General features: G+C 41.3%; 1 protein-coding gene across 1 annotated transcript in view; it reads left to right on the top strand.

The window, feature by feature from the left end:
* Positions 1–12,465: 12,465 nt before the first annotated feature.
* The window catches only part of smad3a (SMAD family member 3a), a 30,532-nt gene continuing 20,218 nt past the window's right edge, over positions 12,466–22,779 (top strand). Inside the window, exon 1 of the mRNA XM_056278383.1 lies at positions 12,466–12,850. Within this exon, the coding sequence (XP_056134358.1) occupies positions 12,648–12,850 (203 nt within the window). The 5' untranslated portion in view covers positions 12,466–12,647. The remainder of the gene's footprint in view (positions 12,851–22,779) is intronic.

Genomic DNA, 22,779 nt, shown 5'->3' with positions numbered 1-22,779 from the left:
AAAAAGTACATTCAATAAAAGGGAAAACCTTCAATAAAGTCTATGAAAGGACTCCAGGTCAAAGCAAAGTTTTTGCAGGTTTTACATATTTTATATCGGAGCTTTTCTAAAGGTAGAAAGAACAGCACCTCCCTTAACCACTGCAAAAATTATGCAGCTTTATTTGACTTCCAGTTAAAAAGAATAAGTCCGTGAGATAGTAATGAAGCAAATGCTAGGACATTTGCCTGCAAAGGTGTGACCTTACAGTTAGGGGGTGTTATGCCAAAGATGGCTGTGTGAAAATTGGGGCTTATGGTCTATTTACGGATTTGCGATAATATATTAAATATATGTCCCCAGTAACTGTTGAGAGAGGGGCATGCCCAGAACATGTGTCCCACCAGAGCTGGACTATGCCTGCACCTCAGACACCCAGGGTCTGTGGTGGGGAAGATTCTGGCAAGCTTGTCCCCTGAGTAGTGAAGATGGTGAAGCACCTTAAATTGAATTAAACTATGTCGTATACACAATGAGCAAGTGCGTATATGAGTTAAGCTGTCCCGCCGTGTCTCTTCGGAAAGCTCTACACCCAAATCTCTCTCCCATGCAATTTTTGTTTTGTCCCAGTATATCTGTTTTAATCCCTGTATCTGTGTGTAGATTATAGAGACACGTTTTTTTCCCCAAAGGGATCTAGCTCTAGAATAACACCTAATTGGATCCTGGGTGGCAGATAAGGAAATGAGGGAAACACTTTCTTGGCAAAACTACGGATTTGAAGGTACCTTAAAAAATGGGATCTGGGTATGTTATGGTCTTTGATAAATGTTTCAAATGAGGTGAACGTTCCGCCTGTAAATAGATCGCAGAAAAACACCAGTCAATTTATATGCCAATGTTGAAATGCGTTATCTAACACAGATAACGAGAGAAATTGATTATTTGCCACTGGAAAAAGACCGCTAGCATGCTTTAATCCAAAATGCCTCCTAAACTGTAGCCATATCCTAAGTGAAGCTTTAACCACCGGGTTTGGTATTTGTTTGTTAGGATTATGTGGTAGTGGAGAGGTGAATATCGGTAAAGGATTGGATAAGAGTTCCTTGTGAACTCAATCTGTACCGTTTATTCTTATATGTAAACGCCCAATGTAAAAGTTTTACAATGTTCACAGCCCAGTAGTAACAAATAAAGCTAGGCAAGCCGAATCCCTCTGTCTCCGTAGGGACCTCCAAGTATATTTTCTTCATCCTGGGGTTTGAATTGTTCAATATGAATGATGAAATTAACCTATCTAATTGTTGAAAAATTGTCTTAGGTATGAATATGAGAATCATTTGAAAAAGATAGGGAAATCTGGGTAAGACTGTCATTTTAACTATATTAATGCGACCCACTAATGAAATCGATAGCATTGATTACTTTTTAAAATCTCGTTTTGTTCGTTCTAATAGTGTTTTAAAGTTATGGTTATATAACCTCCCCATTTATGGATGACTTTGATGCCTAAATATGTAAATAAATTGTGTTCAAGTTTAAATGGAAAGCTAGAGTAGTCTCGATCAGTGTGGTGTAACGAATAGTAACACTACAATAGTGTACATAAGAGAAGTCACAACAATCAGTGTTTTTAATCGGAAAAAGCAAGCTCTTTGAATAGTTTATCTTGTAACCTGACAGGCAATCAAAGTTATCCAGGGTATGTAGTAGTCTTGATATGGATTCTATTGGGTTGGATATATATAACAACAGGTCATCCGCATAAAGTGATACCTTATGCAATTTAACATCTCGTGAGATACCTTTAATGCCATCCTCTGCCCTAAGAACTATAGTGAGTGGCTCGATTGCCAAATTGAACAGGTAAGGAGAGAGGCTGCAGCCCTGTCTGCAGCCCCTATGGAGCAAAAAATAATCAGAAATAATATTATTCATCCACACTGCAGCTGTCGGTGAGCAATATAATATTTTAACCCATGCTAGGAATGATGAACCAAAGCCAAACCTTTCTAGAACAGTGAATAGATATTGCCATTCGATGCAATCGAATGCCTTCTCAGTGTCTACAGAAATCACTACTGTCTGTTCTACGGAATGTGGTGTGTACAGTATATTAAATAGGCGGCGCTTGTTATAGAATGACTGTCTGCTTGGTATAAAACCAGTTTGATCAGGATTAACAACCATTGGGACTACAGTTTCAATATGGGTTACCAAGATTTTTGTAAGGATTTTGTAGTCGCAATTCAACAAGCTTACAGGGCAATAGGAGCCACACAGTGGGGGATCTTTGTCTTTTTTAAGCGACACTGATATGATTGCTTGCGCCATAGTTTGGGGTAATTTCTGTGGTTAAGAATTTCCTGATACAACAGGTTAAGTACCGGTGCCAGCTTGGTAGCAAATTCTTTATAAATTTCAATTGAGAAACCATCCGGACCCGGTGCTTTGTTGTTCTTCATGGATTTAATTACTTGCATCGCTTCCTCTGTTGATATCTCTCTGTCTATCTGTGCTTGGTCCTCAAGGGCAATTTTTGGTATGGTCAGACCGTCTAAAAAAAAAGTGAAAATATGCGACGAGTTACTGGGCGGTTCTGAACTATAAAGGGTAATACAAAATTGTTTAAACTGGTTATTGATGGTGTCAGGGTTGGTAGTCTTCACCCCTGCTGCTGTGCAAATTTCAGGAATAGTGTTGTGGACTGTCTAACCTGATGGGCTAAGAGTTTTCCAGCTTTCTCTCCATGTTCATAAATGTCTGTTTTGAGTTAAAGAATAATTGTTCTGTTTGTTTAATGGAGAGATTGTCAAATTCTGTTTTTAATAATAATTTTTCTTATAAAGCTCAGGTTTTGGGGAATCAGCATATGAACGGTCCACTTCCGCTATACTATGGGACAGTTCTATTAGACGTTGTTTATGTTTCTTTCTCTCATGTGTTGTGTATGAGATTATTTGGCCTCTAAGGTAGGCTTTGAGAGCCTCCCAAGCAATGGTTAGTGGCATGTCTGGAGTGTGGCTGAGTTCCATAAAGATATCTATCTGCTGGGAGAGAACTTTTTTAAAGGAGTCCCTAAAGAGTCATAGAGGATCAAATCGCCAGGTGCATTGGGGTTTAGTGCAGTCTAGGAAGCCTACACCTATCTGTACAGAATTATGATCAGAAATAACAATACTATTATATTGGCTCCGCCTAACCATAGGAAGGAACCTACTATCCAGGAGAAAAAAAATCAATCCTTGAGTAAGAATGGTACACTGGGGGAAAAAAAGAGTATTGTTTAGTAGTTGGGTTGATTCTTCTCCAGGGATCGAAAAGGGTGTAGGATTCCATGAATGAATGGATAACAGCACCTGCCTTCGAGTTTTTACTATTAGGTCTTGGGTTTGATCTGTCCAAATATGGGTGTAATGCACACTTAAAATCTCCCCCCAATATTGACCCCACTGTGCCTATTGACCCCACTTCGGGGTCAATAGGGACAGCACTGATCTGAATAGTATGTCCCTTTTCATCCAACATATGGGGGGAATAGGAACGCAGTGATTTTAGAAAAACCAATACAAACATTTTAGGGCAAACCTTTTAACTTCTTCAGGTATGGTAAGGCAATTGTGATGAACCAATCTGCAAAACACTGGTTATCAAACCACCCTGACTTGCTTCTGTTATAGCTGGTGCCTGGGCGTCTGCCAAGAGTCCAGGTGTCGTACATGTGTGTAGCTTTGTACACGATGTACGATGGCAAAATGGTTCCATCAGTGGCTCCAGCGAACATCAAGGACGTTGCTGATTTTGAACTGTTCATGATCCTCTCTGGATACTTGGTGCCTCTTCTCATGATGACCTTTTTTCTTCCAGGATCATCTGAAAGGTTGGTTTCATCATAGTTAATTATGTTGCTAGGGGGGATATCTTTAAGCGTTTGGTCAAGTTGATCAAAGTAGTCATTGATTGTGGTACTGGAAACAGCAGCCCGTGATTGCTTTATATTCTGGCACAACCTTGTTGTGAGTTGATCTTTGTGTCTCTTTATGAAACTGAGGGCCCAGTCACATCCCGGATAATTTTTCTTGAATCGTTTTACTTTCACCCCATGCCTGTCTAGGTAACTCTTGATGATGTATCTTAAGTCAAGTTCATCAAGTGGAAACCCCAGTCTGCGCAGGTCATGATTCGTTCAACCAAATGTTTTTCCTCCACTGCACTTAAGACAGCCTGTCCACCTTGTTGACAAGTATTTGGTTGGTTTAAGTGTTTATTAATAACAGTCTTTGGTATACCATACTTCCTTTCTGCTTTTCTGAATGTCATTCCTCCAACCCCAAGAGGTTCGAACCCAGGACCTTCTCGCTGTGAGGTGACAGCGCTTAACGACTGGGCAACCGTATTTTCAAGATTGCCATAAGTTGACAGCTTAAAGTTTGCGGAAGTACATGAGTCCACAAACTAACTTTCTTCTTTCAATATTTCACACTTCTTTTCTAAAGTCTAGCAAATTTTCACTTTTCATCCAAATATTGCTCAGTTTTAGCCTAGACATTTTTTTTCAGCAGCTATTCAACCAGAATTTGCTTACCGAGAGAAGTAAAGATGTCTATACCCTCGTCCACTCCAACACCATGTCAAGCCGATGGACTGTGTCTCAGAATACTCTCTAGGCCTGTATCTGCATGAGATCAAGCTGGCATCCTCACAACAGGAAACTCACTCAAACAGGGATTCAGCAAGAGTAATTTATGCTGGCCCATGACTCAATAGTAAGATATATCAGTATGCTGGTTCATTTCTTGGCAATCAGGATTATCTGACATTCAGGTTCAGAGTAGTTTACATATAACAGGAAGTCATCTCTGGGAATTATCAGTGTGTCTCAAGGCGCAAGTGGAGATAAAATCATAATTACACTGTGATCAACATGACTGAGGGGTGGCTAATTTGACTTAGCGGTGACTAATCTGTAACACTCCCTCAGTTCATCATGATTCTTGCAGAACTCGGGCTAATAAAGAGCATACGTAACAGAGAAACACTGGCATCTGGGCATTCAGAGTGGATTCCCATATCTGAATCATACAGTCTAAATGAACCGCATATGATATGCTGCATCAAGTAGTACATGTTTTTACTTTAGGAAGCCAATATCCTCGCCTGTATCGCTTTCACTGACCACATTTCTAGTTTATTGTTTTGGCTGAAAACAATTCAGGAACCCTGTCACTTGCAATATTTGGCAACTACTTGAGCAAAGAGTGCTAAATTGTACAAACATTAGTATTATAGTTGTGTGTTACATCTGGTGTGGGTGTCATAAGATTCATTCATTAAAAAAAACCTTTTTTATGTCATTTATTTATTAGGGTCATTCAAATACACGTTATTTAATACCACATAGGCTATTTCTATATGCATGCCATATTTTTTTAATGATCAGTGGGGAGTAGGCTGAGTGACAAGTAATCACAGTAAAAAAATAATCACAGTAAAAAAAAAAAGTCTTCCTTTTATTCACATTATAGTGAATTTCGCAACAGCCAATATTTCCAAAGATTTTTTGCCAGCAGGAATATATATGAAGTGAGGAGTGCTTCCTTTGCTCAAGATGCATATGTGTCGACGTCACATATCTTCCTCATCATAAGAAAGTAGACTTTTAGTTGATTTAGTTGATTTAAGAGAGATAGTGAATGTGTGTGTGCAGGTTGGTGTAGAAAGAAAGAAATGGAAGAAAGACACTTTTTTTGGTCGTAGTAAGCAAAGCATATAACAAAATCCATCCATTTAATCGATCCTATTGTATAGGAGCAGTGGGCAGCAGCCGTAAAGTGCCCAGGGACCAACTCCACATCTTTCTTCCATTGCCTTGGTGAGGGGTGCAAGCAGGAGTATTAACCCAACACACATGTTTTTGATGGTGGAAGGAAACCGGAGCACCCGGCGGAAACCTATGCAGACACGGGGAGAGCATGCAAACTTCACACAGAAAAGGACTGGGATTCGAACCCAGGACCTTTTTGCTGTGAGGCAACAGTGCTAACCACTGGGCCACTGTGTGAAATCAACAATTAATATGTAATGATAACCAAGAAACTGTATATTTAGAACAGAAAGACAGAAAAATATGAAAAAAGCAGATTGTAATGCTGTAACTGAGTGGACCCAAATTCAACGACGAAATGTTTACACAACATTGATGAATTTAGTGCAAAATAACTACAGTACAAAGGCATGGCACATGAGGCAAGTACATCAGAGCTTAAATACACATAAACGCAGATGCAAACGTTAAAGCATAATGAGCCTGAGGGGGAAAAAAACAACATTTATTTACTGCCCTCTAGTGGTCATCAGAGGCAACAGTTGAGACGTTCAACCTGCAAAAGCGTCATGAGCAACGGAAGCCAGTCAAGTCAATTTTATTTGTATGTTTCAATTTAACAAACTACAATTTGCTTCAGGGGGCTTTACAGCAATACAACATCCTGTCCTTAGACCCTCGCATCGGAGAAGAACAACTCACCTAAAAAAAATAAAAAAAATAAAAAACTTTAACAGAAAAAATAGAAAGAAACCATAGGGAGAGCAACAGAGGAGGGATATCTCTCCCAAGACGGACAACGTGCAATGGATGTTGTGTGTACAGAATAAAACAAAATTTACAGAATACAACACTGAAAGAGGATAACAGAATTATAATAGAGTTATAAGATATATGAAAAATATGATGAGGAGGATGCCAAGCAGGGTCCAGATGCCACCGAAACAGCCTAGGACCTGAGCCACAGGACCAGCATCACCATGTAGACCTGGCAGGAGGACAGATTACACATGCACACAGGGGAGCGTCCACAGTTTGAGGCAATAATTGTATAACCCCATACATTTCCCTTTCGTCTGACAAGGCAATGTAGTATGCAGTAAGTTGGAGAAAAGGACATTGCGATAATCTCATCTACATGAAGCAAATGCATGAATGAAGGACCCGGCATCAGCAATTTAGAGCAGTTGTTCTCAACCTTTTTGAGACGCAACCCCCCCCCCTCCCAGAATAATCAGGTTGGTGTTTGTGACCTCCAATAGCACTGGGACATTTAACTGACAACATCCCGACACAAACACATTGATCGCTCATAAACTGTTTGCCCAAGACTGTTTAGGGATTACTGTAATATAACACATGAAAACTACCAAACTCACACAGGGAGACCATTGCTTTGACCACAGACAGAAAAACAGCTAATTCAATTTTGGCTTTAATTAGTGTTTTTAGGTTTATTGAAATAACAGCACCTCACGTGCACACACACACTTTGACTCTCAGAAACACAGTCTATAAAATCTATTCTAAGACAAACTATATCACTTGTATAGGTGATGTAATGTAAAAACCATTCCCCAGACTAAAATATGTTGTTTTATTTTTTCTCCAAAATCATCTGGCAACCCCCAGAAATTATTTCACAACCCCTTGGGGGTCCTGACCCCCAGGTTGAGAACCAAAGATTTAGCGGCTAGATCAGATATTAGCAGTGTTTTGAAGGTGGAGAAAAGCAGTTTTGGTGATTTCTCTAATGTATAGTATGTGGCAGAGTGGGGTGTGTTTGCACATGTCTTGAGCATGAGACGAGAATTTGAAAATTGGCTTGAGACAGATTAAATCACAGCTTCACCACAACAAAGACAAACCACTGTCAGAGAGAGCGAGAGCTCTAGAAGTACATACTGTGTAAAGCTCTCTCCCAGCCAGAGACAACAGCTGCCTGCTGCTTTTATTTTAGCATGTTTTTAATCCTTGGTGTTTTTAGTGTTTGTGTAATAATAAATGTGCCGTTGCGCCCTCAACTTCCATCATTGTCTGTGTCTCTGTGCCAGAGAACACAGAGCTTTGTCACTGTGTAACTCAAAAGGAAAAGTTGGATTGAAAGCAATACCCAGACTTTTTACTGAGGAACTCTGGGAAATAACAGTTATCAAGACTTAACAATACTTGACGCCTATTTCTCACAGGACTAATAACAAGTATCTCTCTTTTCGTCAGAATAAATAAGTAAGATGTTAGATGACATCCTGTTTTACCTGCACACAGGCATTCCACTAAATTTCTAAATTTGGAATGATTATTTTGACTTAATAGATAGATAAAATTGAGCATCATCTGCTTAGCCATGGAAGTTGATTTCATAACTGAATAATTTTCCAAGAGGTAGCATACATAAAGAGAAGACGAAAGGGCCAAGAACTTAACCTTGGTGCACACCAAGGTTTACCATAGAGTATTTAGAGGTAACATTACCACAAAAGACACACTGATATATTTCAGATATTAAGGATCTTTGCCAAGAAAGAGCCAGTTCAGACACTCCTACATAGTTCTAAAATCTAAGAATATGCAGTAGTCAATATGAAAGCTACACTAAGAACAAATGGTAATAACACTGAGGTAAACCAGAGTCCACTGCAATTATACCATCATTTACAAAAACATTTTTTATCATGGTTTCATTGGACAAAATGTGGGATGAAATGGTTCAAAAAGATTGTTACTGGATCTGAAGTGGGTAAATTCTTAAGCCATGGTTTTTTTTTTTTTTTTTAAGTGTTTTCAAAAAGCGCATAATGTTGGAGATTGGTCTATAGTTGTTGAGTGCCCCTAGGTCAAAGTAACTGATACTAGCTGAAAAAAAGCGAGCTTGTCTATTCTAAATCATATAATCCCAAACTAGGATTTATTTACACCCTCCAATTCATTTTTCTTGCTTCATACCAATTTTCATGGACAGAAAGGAAATGGGAGCAACCTCACCCGAATCATAGGGTTCCTCTTCATTATTCATCTGCAAAAGAGACAGTTTGCTATTGGCTAGACATGCAAAAATGAGAGAAGAGAAATATCCACAGAAGGAGGTGTAAGATTGAAGAGAGGCTGTTGTCAAGAAGGAGGGGCAGTTTCCGAGCCTCTAGTACACTGTGTGCTCTCAGTCACTGGAAGAGCTGTCAGAGGCTGTTGAAAGATTGATGGCATTCTCAATGAAAAAACATGTCATCCTATTGCCAGGGAGATCTGTAGAAACACTACTAAATTATTTTAAACTGTTGGCCCTGAGCTCCATCTAGTCATAAATATGCTTGAAATAATATCCACTTGTGTACAGCCGGTAAGCAAAGAAAAACACAAATGCAATGGCTCACACATTCAAACTGTATACGCTACATACATGCATGCATGCAAGCAATCACGTAATCACATGCACACATGACTAATGATGCTAATTAGGATATCTGTCGTCATGATATTTTTATAGCGAGCATCTCTCATTGAGAGTACCTAGAATGATAAAAATAGATCTCATCATAGTTGAAGGAGCTGGTAATTCTTATAAGTACATTAACATGTTTTTTTTTATATTTTCAAATCATTTTTATAAAGACAAGTATTTGTTACATTTTACCTGCATTTGTCCTCTGTTTTCATTTAATCTCACCCTCTAAGTGTCTTTACATTCTGCCCCCTCTCTCCACACTGGGACACCAGCTGACACACACACACACACTCACTCAAATACACTCTCTTGAAGGAGTCCCCTGAGGAGGGGCCGAGCACAATGTCATTATCATCCATTGGATTGTGCGTGGTCATTGCCCATTCAGTTTTGCTGATATGTCTTTTGTGCTGGGTCATTCTTCTTTCCACGACCCCCTCTGCAGTCCCCCTTCCACCCCACCCCCTCTCACCCCTTCTATTGCAGTCCATCTGTAATCCCATCCCCCACCCCTACATATCCGCCCCCGTCTCGCCCTACACTTCTCCAAAACAAACCAGCTGTCTTGGACGGTCGTGTCCTCAAGGGCATAAACAGGTGCTGAGAGGCCTGAGGGCTGCAGGGCCTCCGCATGTGACACATGGCAGCATGCTCTTCCTCCTCCCTAACCTGCTAGCATGCGACTTTCTCTCACTATCACAGAGAGAAGGTGACGGAGAAACAGAGAGATAGAAGGCTGGTTTGGAACTGTGATAGATCTGGTTGTTGTTGATCACTGTAGTGTTTGAAATAGACACGGGGGGGGGGGGGGGGGGGGGGATACACTCCCAAGGGGAAATCAGTGTAGCATGCATTTTTAAAAATAATTACAAAAAAACACCTAATTTGGGTATCAAGTAATCTGCGTTTTGTTTCGACTAAGAATTTCGGACAACTCTATATTTCCAAAGCTCTGCTAACAATTTTTTTTCAAAATGCGCACACTGAAGACAGTTGCCTTTTTCCATTTCGAGACAGAACTTTCCATAGAGTTGTGTAACGATTCAAACATGAGAAAGAAAAAAAACAAAACAGAAATCAAGGCCGCCTGTTACGTTCTCCGCTTTTAAAAAAAAAAAAAACAATACGTAGAAAAGTGAAAAGTATGAAGGAAGAAGCCTGCGCCGCTCTCAGCAGAAATGAAAACACACATTGCTGCCTCTCTGAAATAGATTAAAAGAAAGAGGGCTTTCGTGCGGAGCCTGAAGCCAGCGGTATTTTTAGCACAAGCTACACACTGTCCACACAGAAGCGGACTGCTGGACACTGGTCAATAAGCCTGTACACACATACCAAAATGGTAACCACGGGTCTGTGTCGCTATTCTAGGATCACCGCGAACTGTCAATGGTGGCGCGGATCAAAGGTTTGTCAAATGATATGTTGTGAGACAAAGGAAGCACTCTCTCTCTCTCTCTCCGCGAAGAAAATCCATAATAGTCAAACTTATGCTTTAATAGGCCCCTGCGTAAAACGCGACTTTAATTTGCATTTCTCGTCGCTTATTTGTCTAAAACCATGCTTCAAATATCGGTGCCAAAAAGACTCGGGAATGAATAAATCTTACGACCATTGCGCGCCATTCTGGCGCTGGTTTGACATGGAGGCAATGTGTGCGTCCAAACCTTTTGGTGTGGACGGTTCAAATGTTTTACGACTCTTTCAAGTTTTGGGGGAAAACGTCCTCGAAGGCAGTAGTGTGTCTTTTGAAGCTGAAGAACAAAGACAGCCGCGAAAGCCAAACTTGAGTCCAACCATCGCTCTCCAAGAGGGAAGCGCGTTTGTGTTGCGCAACATGTGCTCCTGCCATAGGCCCGTCTCCGCATGTGCTACCTGACACTGCGTAGGTGGGTGTGTGCGTGTCTGAATCTGAATGTGCATTTCCTAGCCAGGTACTACTTCAGTCTCAAGTTATCTACTTCTGGCTGAGACAGAGGCTTCATCCAAATAGCAGAAAAGTCATCGCAGCATGCTCAGCATAAACCCCACAGATTGCCTGTATGTCAAAGAAAGCTGTATCAGTTCATCTGGACACAAGGTTTATGATGGAATCCAGATCTTAACTAAGATCTGGATTCCCATTGCCTAATGATAGATGTACAAAAGCAACAACAACAAAAAAGTGTACAGTTTTCCCTACAGAGAAAAATAGATTACTAAAACAGATGATGTAACGTCCCCACTTCCTGTAAATCAGCTGTGCGTCACTTATAAAAGTATGCTTTTCTGGGTATGCATAATTGAGAAGGAAAGACAGCAAATAAATCTTGAGTTCACCGTTAACTGAAACCACATTTGTCAGTTTGGAGCTCAGCATTTGTCGACAGCGATAATAAAAAGAAACAAGGACATTGTGGCTATCGGAGAGTTTGCCATCCTTGTGTTGTGTACTTAACCTAAAACAGATGGCTAGGCGGGTGAGTTGCATTTGAAGAATTTTGAATTATTAGATTTAATCATACCATCGTGATTTTTTCCCTTACATTTCTTTGGAAGGCAGAGTTATCTTTTACAGATGTTTTTGAGCAGTATAATTGTCTTTTTCAGATTAGTCAGCAAATGTTCCATGCGAAGAATCAGTATGAGGAAAAGAAGTTTATAACACCATCAGTGAACAGTCAACGCCTTTGTTCAACACAGGAATCTATTCGTCAAAGAGCTAAATCAAGAGGGGGGCGCGTGTGTGCGTGCGTGTGTGCGTGCGGCATGCCGTTAAAATGGCAAACTAGGCAACATAGGGATTGTGCAATGCACTCGCAGCACATTTGGCCAGCTGCTCAACCTGGCCCTCCATAATTCTGGTTTGCAGTCTCAAGTCCTCATTGAGGACCGGCAGCAGATGCTTCAGTATTTGCATTTGAGGCAGACTCTGGTCGGCGGGCCAGACGACGGCGGATGACTCTGAAGTTAACGAAACTTTGTTGATCAGAAATAAAACTTCAACCGGTGATGCAGATCACATGCAAAAACGGACACTGCACGTTTCTAACCCCGGTTAATCCATTATAGTCATCTGAGGGTTACTTGGAATCGGGGATATTCCGAATAATTGGTGAGGGGGGAAAAAAGTGCAGACGGAACTATATTTCTTGGCGGAGTGTTATCAGATCTACCGTGCAACGGTCTACTGGTGCACAGTGCGTTAATCGCTGGTCTCTATTCAGACGGACGGGTGCGCTAATATTGGGAGGTTAAACTCGGGATGCCTCCGTGTTATCGGCTGTTTCACTAGCCCTTATCATTCCGTTGATTTTAAACGCCTCGTCTGCCTTACCTGCTTGGACTGTTTCGAGTAACAATTTCGTCTCTGTATCGCAAACCCACGGATTTCTCAATACTGGCAGGACTTCAACTGAGCTCAAGATGTCAATTTTGCCTTTCACTCCCCCCATTGTCAAAAGACTTTTGGGTTGGAAGAAGGGAGAGCAGAACGGACAAGAGGAGAAGTGGTGCGAAAAGGCGGTGAAGAGCCTGGTGAAGAAGTTGAAGAAAACGGGACAACTTGATGAATTGGAGAAAGCCATAACCACGCAAAACATCAACACGAAATGCATCACCATACCAAGGTAACTATGGCTGGAGTATAACGTGCATTGCAGTGCTGTGTTACTGTCCGCGGCGGCGCCAGACTGACGAGGGAACAGTTAAGCCTGCGTTCGAGTTGAACTTGACGTTAGTCGGCGGACGAAGGCTCGGTTGCGTGTAGTTTCACGTTTGTCAGGGCACCCTAACTTTTACGCGAAACACTTTGCGCTGCAACGAGCGAGTTCCGGCTAACCGTTAGCTTGCTCACTTGGCAGATTTTTTTGACAGTCAAGTTGTCACTCCGTCCCTTTACTTGCCTCGCATTAGGTGATAACAAGCAGAATAGATCTGACCATTTTGGATGGCAGTTCATTTTACTGGCTTTGGCAAATGCTGTCATTAACACGCAAACGTCAGTCGGCAAGGCAGCAAACCGCTGCTTAAAAAAATCAGATTTTCTTGCTCCAATGCCATTTTAGCTCAGTAACCAGTAGACGTCTCGATTGTAGTTTCTTGACATTTTGTGACTGGTTGCGTACATGCGCCCTTTGAATGAAGCCTTGCACAGGAAAAGGGCTGCCGTCTGTCTGTGCATTGACTATCGCTGCATAGCAGCGCACATGTAATTCAAAAACACAAATGGAGTCCAAGTTATATAACTTGGCCTTAATCTGGGACGCTTCCTAGCATGGTGGGCTAGTGTTTGTATGCAGGCGAGACTGGGCTCCTTTATCGCCCTGCCATACTAACATGTGCACTGCAACTAGTCTTCGACACGCATTGTTTGCAAACCACTGATAAACGATGGCATTTAAGGGAAAATAATTGCTCATAGCTTTTACTTCCCTTCTTACTCTGCTCTCAAAGAGGCTGCATGGTCTTGACAAGAGAAGTGAAATCTCGTCAATCTACTGTTTTGTTTTTTGTTTTGTAAACAGATTATGCCTGTATCTGCAAAAACATGTGTTATGGACAGATATATTCAAAGTATTATATTCAAGGTGATATAAATTGGGAGTCGTTGCAGTTGATAGCTTTCATGTATGATGCGTCAATTTCCATGTAATAATCCAACAACATTGTTGTCATGGACAGTTTATTAACTATGATTAGTTTGTGACCAGCAAAATATAAATCACAATCCCTGAGCCTTTATTTGTGTCTTCAAAAGCGGGTTTCCATGTCCTGGCATTATGCTTCAACGGCATACTGCATTCCAGATGTAATCAGACCCAACACAGGGCACTCCCACATTCACAAATGCCGCAAGTGCTGTGCATATCTCCCTGTGCACAGGCCCGGGCCGGTATCCACGGTTTAAGCCTACCCGGAAAGTTAAGTGTTTGCCTCTCCCCGGTTTCATATTTCTACTGTTAATGCAGAAGGGAAGAAGTGGAGTGTATTAAGATGACGCCATATCAGAGTTGGCTGACAGTGTGGGCTAACATGGAATCCCTGGAGAGCTGCCCTTGTGGCACCTGCAGTCCCGTTCCTATTAATTTCCCTCCATGCTGTCTGGCTGACAGCAGCTGCCTACTTGTCTAAGCCTGCCCCTGAGGAAGTCAGGCCCCTTATCTCTTTGACACAAGAACTCCCAGCGATGCACATTACCAGCCCCTCTGATCAGCAGTAGCTCTTGACCCGACTCCATAGTGTTGAGAACTATGAGAATTCGGTTAGTCAATTCGGTTAGGTATCTGGTAGTGGAATAACAGGATTAAGTATCTGATTTGTTGATGAAATCTATGATTATTGATTTTGGCAATGACAAAAATGGTGCTTGATTGTACTGGAAGCAACCGCAATTAATGACTCAGAAATCAGTCTTGGAGGTCCTAGCATGAAATTTTCATAATCATTTAATTATGCAATTAATTCAGAATTCATTCATGTATTTGTTCATGATTTATTATCTTAAAAATATGTGTGACTATATTGCTCTCATATAGCCTCTGAAGTAATCCCTGTAAGAGTTAATGCTTGGGCTAGGATTTCACAAATACCCTTTTTTTTTTAGATTCAGGTATTCGGTGCATTTCCCAAGCAAGTATCTGAATATTCATTCTGAATTAATTAATAAACAAATCAAGGCCCAAAACATGTGACCGATTATGAGTGCAGTCACAAAGGTCATCTGTTCCCTTTTAATATATTAATGCTGAATGAAAAACACAGTGACAACAACATGATACATTTTTGAAGCTGTTATTAAATGACGAACACCAGAACAGTTTTGGGACAGAATAGCCTGAAATGAGGATGGGGCTGTTTGGCAGCCATAAAAGCCAAACTCTGCCAAACCTCCCAAGTGACTCTTATGTAAGCTACTTGACTTAAGAGTCAAGTACTTTTAAGAAATCATAACAGAAATCAAAATGTCATTAGATTGCAACGTCACCTGTTAGATGTTGAAATTATATGTGCACTCCAAAACAAAACTGGATTCTCTTCCAAAGATAGCCTATTTATCATTTCCTATAAGGGAAATTTCACCGATAGGTCTGTGCATGTGCAATCAGTGCTGATGAGTATTGTAGTGGATTGAAGCAGTAAAGTCCTCACTATGTGCTATATTGATGGAGAAATCTGTTGTCCTAGTCACAGAGCCTTTCCCACAGTGCCTACACATACCAGGCAGGATGCATTGCATGCAAGCTTTTGCATCACCGTCCATACAATCCTCTGCACTAGTGTCATGGGAAGTCACCAGCAAAAGCATTGCTTAGTTGACAGAACGAGGGTGTGTTTTTTGAACGGCGGGTTTAGAGTAGGTTAGAGTATTAGAAATCCCACTGGGCTGTAGTTTTCTCGGCTGCCAAAGGACACATCACGATAAGTCACTTCGCGGCCACCAAAAAACCCGTTCTAAAGATACAGAAAAGATCGGGAACAACTGCAGGTGTTTTTCATGCAGTATCCCTGTTGCAGATAGACAGAGATTAGGTTTAAAATTGGTGAGTTTTCCCTTTTAAGTCATTCAAGTGAGCCTTTTACAGACAACATCCAAGTGAGCTGTGTCCTTCTGGTTGAAAGAGAGAACTGGAGGGTACTGAAATCAAGATAACGAGACGATTGCAGCCTACACAGCAGCAGAGATACTTAACGCACATACACATGAAGGGGAGTTGAATCCTGACAGGAAATGCTGGCATGACACCTGTGTACATGTCATTCACTTTCCCGATTCACTAGTCTACAAGGATGATGAGGATGATAGGCAAAACTATCAGATAGTCACTCATGATGCTCTTTATAAAAAGCTGACATGGCTGTGCAGAAAAAAAACACAAACAAGACAAAGCAAAAGAAAAAATAAACTGATAGTAATAAACAAAATAAACTAATAAATCTTAATACTGGAATTATGTCCAAATACCATTACAAACCTTCAGAATGAGTATCTGAATATTTAGAAATTCAAGGCCAAACCTAGTTATTACACAATGTCCAATCAGAATCAGAGATTGAACTACTCATAAGTCTGGCTAAATAAATGAAAGACAGATATTTCAGTCAGGACGCAGAGGGGGGGAAGTGAGATGGCTGGAAAAGTCCACTGTGGATGTAGAAAGGCCTTGACTTGTTAAATAACATTGCAAATGGATTAACCAGCTGCACCCTTCGCTAGGAGCCATGGAATCAGAGAGAATTATATATCATTGACGATTTGGAGATTTTGAGTCTTAGTTGTGTGTGTGTATGTGTGTGTGTGTGTGTTCGCAGTCTTACTTGTTGAAAGGACAGGTTTATATGTCTAGTGTCCTGTTGCCCTGTGAGATGATGTTGTAATGTGATGTCTAGCAGTGGTCTCATATCTTAAAATCCCTACAGGGAAGCTGGTGAGTAAAATGATATAACCGATATGCAGGATGGCAAAACTACAAAATAACACTCTGGTTGTTAAAAAAGTGGAACTATCCTTTAACTCTGATTAGGTAATTTTTGTTATTTGGAAACACGTGGTTTTCTTAAACGTCAGGTTTGGCAATTGACTATGTTAGGGGCAGCAAGGCTGTATGACCTTACTTGCTTCTTAGATCACTGTGGTTTTTACAATGAGTAATTTCTACTTTTTGAATGAGTAGCAAAGTTAAGTGCCAACCCTCCTGGTCAATTTAAAGTTTTAGTCACCCTGCAACGAGCAGTTGTGGCTTTGTGGTATGGCCCTGCCCTCTCTCTTTGCTTCCCCATGTCCCTTTCTTCTTTACTTCTCTGTGTTTGGCTAGGACTGATAGTATGCTCAGTATGAACAGCTCTCTGAGCTTTGCACTTGAGTCAAGGACGAACATTGGTGTGTCAAGTGCGTCAAGTCATGACAGTGAGCCTCTTTCCGGTATTGAAGCAGTGGATCTGAATTGCTGTTGCACTAGTTGCGAGTGGAAGGATGACTAATATAACTTCCTTCCTGCTGTCATGTGCTGGCGTCTAAAAGGCTCTTTGTGCATTTCAGCAAGGTTCATTTTAGTTATGCCTCCCATACTTTTTTTTTGAGATACTTGTCAAATAGTTGTTTACTTTGTGAGATACTTTGTGGGCATAGATAAGCATTATATAGAGAAATTGCAGACCATTTAGATTTCAGCTACACCTGATGCTGGACACTAAATACTGCATAATGTAGATGAGCTAACACAGTGATTACAGCCCTTTAACTTAAAGGGATGCAGTGCTTATGCATACAGACATGCACACCTTTACATTAATACACAGTGATATATCTACAGTGAGATCACAGCGCACCTCTCCTTGCTCTTCTTTTTTCTTTTTTTGGATACCCCCCCCCTTTTTTCTCCCCAATTGTGTCCGGCCAATTACCCCACTCTTCCGAGCCGTGCCGATCTCTGCTCCACCCCTTCTGCCGATCTGGGGAGGGCTGCAGACTACCACGTCTCCTCCGATACATGTGGAGTTGCCAGCCGCTTCTTTTCACCTGACAGTGAGGCGTTTTACCAGGGCGACATAGCACGTGGGAGGATAACGCCATTCCCCCCCGAATAGGCACCCTGACTGACCAGAGGAGGTGCTAGTGCAGTGACCAAGGACACATATCCACATCCGGCTTCCCACCTGCAGACATAGCCAATTGTGTCTGTACGGACGCCCGACCAACCCGGAGGTAATGCGGGGATTCGATCCGGCGATCCCCATGTTGGTAGTCAACAGAATTGACCGTTACGCTATCCGGATGCCTCCCTCCTTGCTCTTCTTAATGGTCGGAAAAATATGTGAACATTGAGCATGACTCCATAGTTTGCAAATGCTAGACAGTTTTAATTGTAGGCCTAACTGTGTGGCTACTGTGTTCTACTTGATTATTACACAGTACTATTGATCGCTTTGTCAGTCTTTTGAATGCTGCTATGTACACCGTATCGTAACAGACAATAAACAGGGTCGGAGGTAATTTGGATTTTCAATAAGAATTGAATGGAAGCTGTTTTGTGCACTGAAAGTGTCCACTACAGGTGTACTACCTAAGAAGACTTGTTTAAAAATGTATGGGGCTGTACATTAACTATCTAATTTGATAGGATTCTTTTAGAAATGCTGAGTTGGGGGAACAGCATAGAATAATGAGACAAGTTTTTGTGTTGTGAGTGTGTGTGTGTGCATGTGTAACTGCACACGAGCATGTGGGCACGAGCGTGTGTGTGTGTGTGTGTGTGTATGTATGTGTGTATGTGTGTGTGTGTGTGTGTGTGTGCAGCCTCAGGTATTGGATTTCTCATATGTAGCTGCTCCTTCACTTCTCCAAACGCCATGAAGAGATCTTTGCTTTGGGTCTGTCGGGAAACAGTCTTGTCTTGTCCACACACATCCCTCAAGCAGTCAGGCTAGTATATAGTCTGATTCACACTGCTGCAAGTCAGAACAGGAAGAAGTGAGTGAAAAGAGACGTAAAGTGATGGAAATGGAATAAATGATGCAGAGGGAAAGGGAAAGGAAGTTGGACTTGCACATAGAAAGTGACAGAGACAAAGAAAGAGGGAGAGACAAAAACTATAGAGATGAAGAAAGTAAGAGAGCTTGGCACAGGGGGCAAAAGACTCAGCGAGAGAGGAGAAAGTGAACATGTGACTGGGGTAGACTGGGGGGCTGATGAGGAACCGGGGATTCCCAATGTTATGTCTAATGCGAGGGGTGACGGCCTGTCATAAAGATGAGAGACCAATTTAGCGAAGGAAGATAAGTGATAGACAATGGGACACTGACTGAAAAGAGCAATGAAGAGGAAAGATGAAGAAATCGGAGCCTTGAAAGAAAGGTGGGAGGGATGAGATGTGGGGAGGAGGAGGTGAGACAGGTCAGCAGTGGTTCATATAAACGGAGAGAATACTTGGCATGGAATGCTGTGGTGTTTTCTCTGGCTTGGCACCAGAAGACTGCGGTTAGTGTGGCTTGTAAACAGGACAACCCTCTGACTGATAAGAGAGATGGAACTGGTTTGTTTTCCAGACACTCTTGGCTTGTGGCAAGACGGTAGTAGAACATCAATGGAAGTGTGTTTGTCTGATCGTGTCTAGATGGCAGATGTAATTAAATATCCAAATAGCACAGGCACAAATACACACACACACACGCACACACACACACACACACGCAGATGTGCCTGTGTATCAATAAAATGTGATGTACACTTACACTGATCTCTTCCTTCTGCTGCTTGATTAGTCTTTATTTACATGTGTAGGCAAACACACAATGATCTGAACACATCCTGTGTTACTTAGTATGATGTAGCAGCAGCAACATGTATATATATATATATATATATATATATATATATATATATATATATATCAATACAGATGCAGGAAAAAAACGTAATACATAGCAGTACAAGCCTGTTTGGCGCATCATCAGCTGCTATATGTAGCGTTTGTTTTTTGTTTCTTTTCGGAAACTGTCGATGGTGTTGATAAAAGTGCTCAACAAATGAGCGGAATATCAGTATAGATGTAGGGGAAAAAACAGCAGTACAAGCTTGTTAGCAGCTGATGAGTGCACAATGCACGAAACAAGCTTGCACTGCTATGTATTAAGTTTTTCCTACATTTATGTATAAATGTGTGTATATGTATATCTATATGTGTATATGTATATGTGTGTGTGTATGTATATATACACTACCGTTCAAAAGTTTGGGATCACCCAAACAATTTCGTGTTTTCCATGAAAAGTCACACTTATTCACCACCATATGTTGTGAAATGAATAGAAAATAGAGTCAAGACATTGACAAGGTTAGAAATAATGATTTGTATTTGAAATAAGATTTTTTTTACATCAAACTTTGCTTTCGTCAAAGAATCCTCCATTTGCAGCAATTACAGCATTGCAGACCTTTGGCATTCTAGCTGTTAATTTGTTGAGGTAATCTGGAGAAATTGCACCCCACGCTTCCAGAAGCAGCTCCCACAAGTTGGATTGGTTGGATGGGCACTTCTTTGAGCAGATTGAGTTTCTGGAGCATCACATTTGTGGGGTCAATTAAACGCTCAAAATGGCCAGAAAAAGAGAACTTTCATCTGAAACTCGACAGTCTATTCTTGTTCTTAGAAATGAAGGCTATTCCATGCGAGAAATTGCTAAGAAATTGAAGATTTCCTACACCGGTGTGTACTACTCCCTTCAGAGGACAGCACAAACAGGCTCTAACAGGTACTATTTAATGAAGATGCCAGTTGGGGACCTGTGAGGCGTCTGTTTCTCAAACTAGAGACTCTAATGTACTTATCTTCTTGCTCAGTTGTGCAACGCGGCCTCCCACTTCTTTTTCTACTCTGGTTAGAGCCTGTTTGTGCTGTCCTCTGAAGGGAGTAGTACACACCGGTGTAGGAAATCTTCAATTTCTTAGCAATTTCTCGCATGGAATAGCCTTCATTTCTAAGAACAAGAATAGACTGTCGAGTTTCAGATGAAAGTTCTCTTTTTCTGGCCATTTTGAGAGTTTAATTGACCCCACAAATGTGATGCTCCAGAAACTCAATCTGCTCAAAGAAGTGCCCATCCAACCAATCCAACTTGTGGGAGCTGCTTCTGGAAGCGTGGGGTGCAATTTCTCCAGATTACCTCAACAAATTAACAGCTAGAATGCCAAAGGTCTGCAATGCTGTAATTGCTGCAAATGGAGGATTCTTTGACGAAAGCAAAGTTTGATGTAAAAAAAATCTTATTTCAAATACAAATCATTATTTCTAACCTTGTCAATGTCTTGACTCTATTTTCTATTCATTTCACAACATATGGTGGTGAATAAGTGTGACTTTTCATGGAAAACACAAAATTGTTTGGGTGATCCCAAACTTTTGAACGGTAGTGTATATATATATGCAGCATGTTAAATATGTCCTATATGCAGATTGAATTATGTGTGTGCGTGTGTGTGAGTGTTTGCAGTCATGTTTTCTTTGTGACATATTATGTGTCTTTGTGACATATTATGACTCATGCTGCCCAGTTATCCCTAAAAACAACCTGTAGTCTATCTCAGACACACACACACACACACGTATATGTTGACCTGGGCAGGTTCCACTTCAAGGTACACATCTGAGTCATCCTAGACAGCATTGTTCATCAGTAATGTGATGCTAGACAGGTCACTAGGAGTTTATGTGTGTTGTCTGTCTCTATGCCTGTGAATGGGGGCTGTAATGACAGTAGTCAATTGCCTTGTCTAATTTAGTGCCAGATTTCCTTTGTTGTTTGATTTGTGAGACATAGAGGAGATACCACAATGGTTGGAGTCATGGGGTGTATTGGCGTGAATGATGGTTCTGTTTTATTGCTGTTTGACCCAAACAACAACTAATTGTTAAAAGTTTTTTTGAACCAATATTTTGTTTCTAAGCTTGCCTTGCCTGCAGTGTGGGACCAACCTTGTTGAATGAAGTTTGAATGAATAAGATAAATGATGTGTGTTTGAGGCGCTGTCTCGTGTCAGGGATGGAGAAAATATATCTGATTTGATGTCATCATACATCTTTTGTACGTGTGTAAGTGTGTGTAAGTGCGTGTGTGTGTGGTTAGTCAGCCCAAAGGAATGCTCCCACTGCCTGCTGGGGCCTTGGGGAGGGCGTGGGCTGCTGTTTGGTTTGCGGTTTGCTCCACGGGTGAAGGGGGGTTAGACTGCCAGAGAGACAGCTCTGCCTTGACTTGGCCCCGGCTGCCTCACTATCTGTGGGGGAGCAAACACACACGCACACACACGCACACGCACACACACGCACACGCACACACACACACACACACACACACACACACACACACACACACACACACACACACACACACACACACACACACACACACACACACACAGGGGCATAGACTTGTACACCAGACAACAAGCCTTCCTTTGTGCTCCACCGGCCACCACCGCTATGGCTACCAGTCTTAGACTACAGCTGGATATGTGTGGGAAAACAACTTGACTTGGAAGGATGAGGGTTTAAGCAAAGGACAAGAGATTAGTATTAAGCTGTTAGTGTAAGTGAGACGCTTGTTTGAATTCAGGAAACAACCGATTGAAGTCCAAAAGGACTGGGAAGGTTTTCTAACAAGAGTGTAGGGTAGAAAATATGGTCAGACAATGGTAATGACCCAGTCAGTGGCTCAAGACAGCTGCAACATTCATACGACCAGTTAACTAGTGCATGGGTAATTTGAAAATAACTAAATAAACCAAGTCCTACTATCGGAGCCGTCTCTGCCCTGCACCACATGCGATCGAAACTATAAATTGCAGGCTTATGAAATACATTTAATTGGGTAGTTTAGCAGAGAAAAGCAAACTGATAAGCTTCAATAGGCAGACAAATTTGAAATCTACTTTGTCCTCGAGACGAAAGCACTACTTCAGGCAAAATAAAAGAAGGCAATGTCTTGAACTGAGATAGAGTCCATTGTATTTCTATACAACAATTATAGAAGTAAAAGGGGGATGGATGTCACTGATATTACAATC

The sequence above is a fragment of the Lampris incognitus genome, chromosome 4, assembly GCF_029633865.1.
Source record: "Lampris incognitus isolate fLamInc1 chromosome 4, fLamInc1.hap2, whole genome shotgun sequence".
NCBI classification, from domain to species: domain Eukaryota; kingdom Metazoa; phylum Chordata; class Actinopteri; order Lampriformes; family Lampridae; genus Lampris; species Lampris incognitus.
The sequence above is the reverse complement of the archived record's forward strand: the minus strand, read 5'-3'. Positions and strand labels throughout refer to the sequence as shown.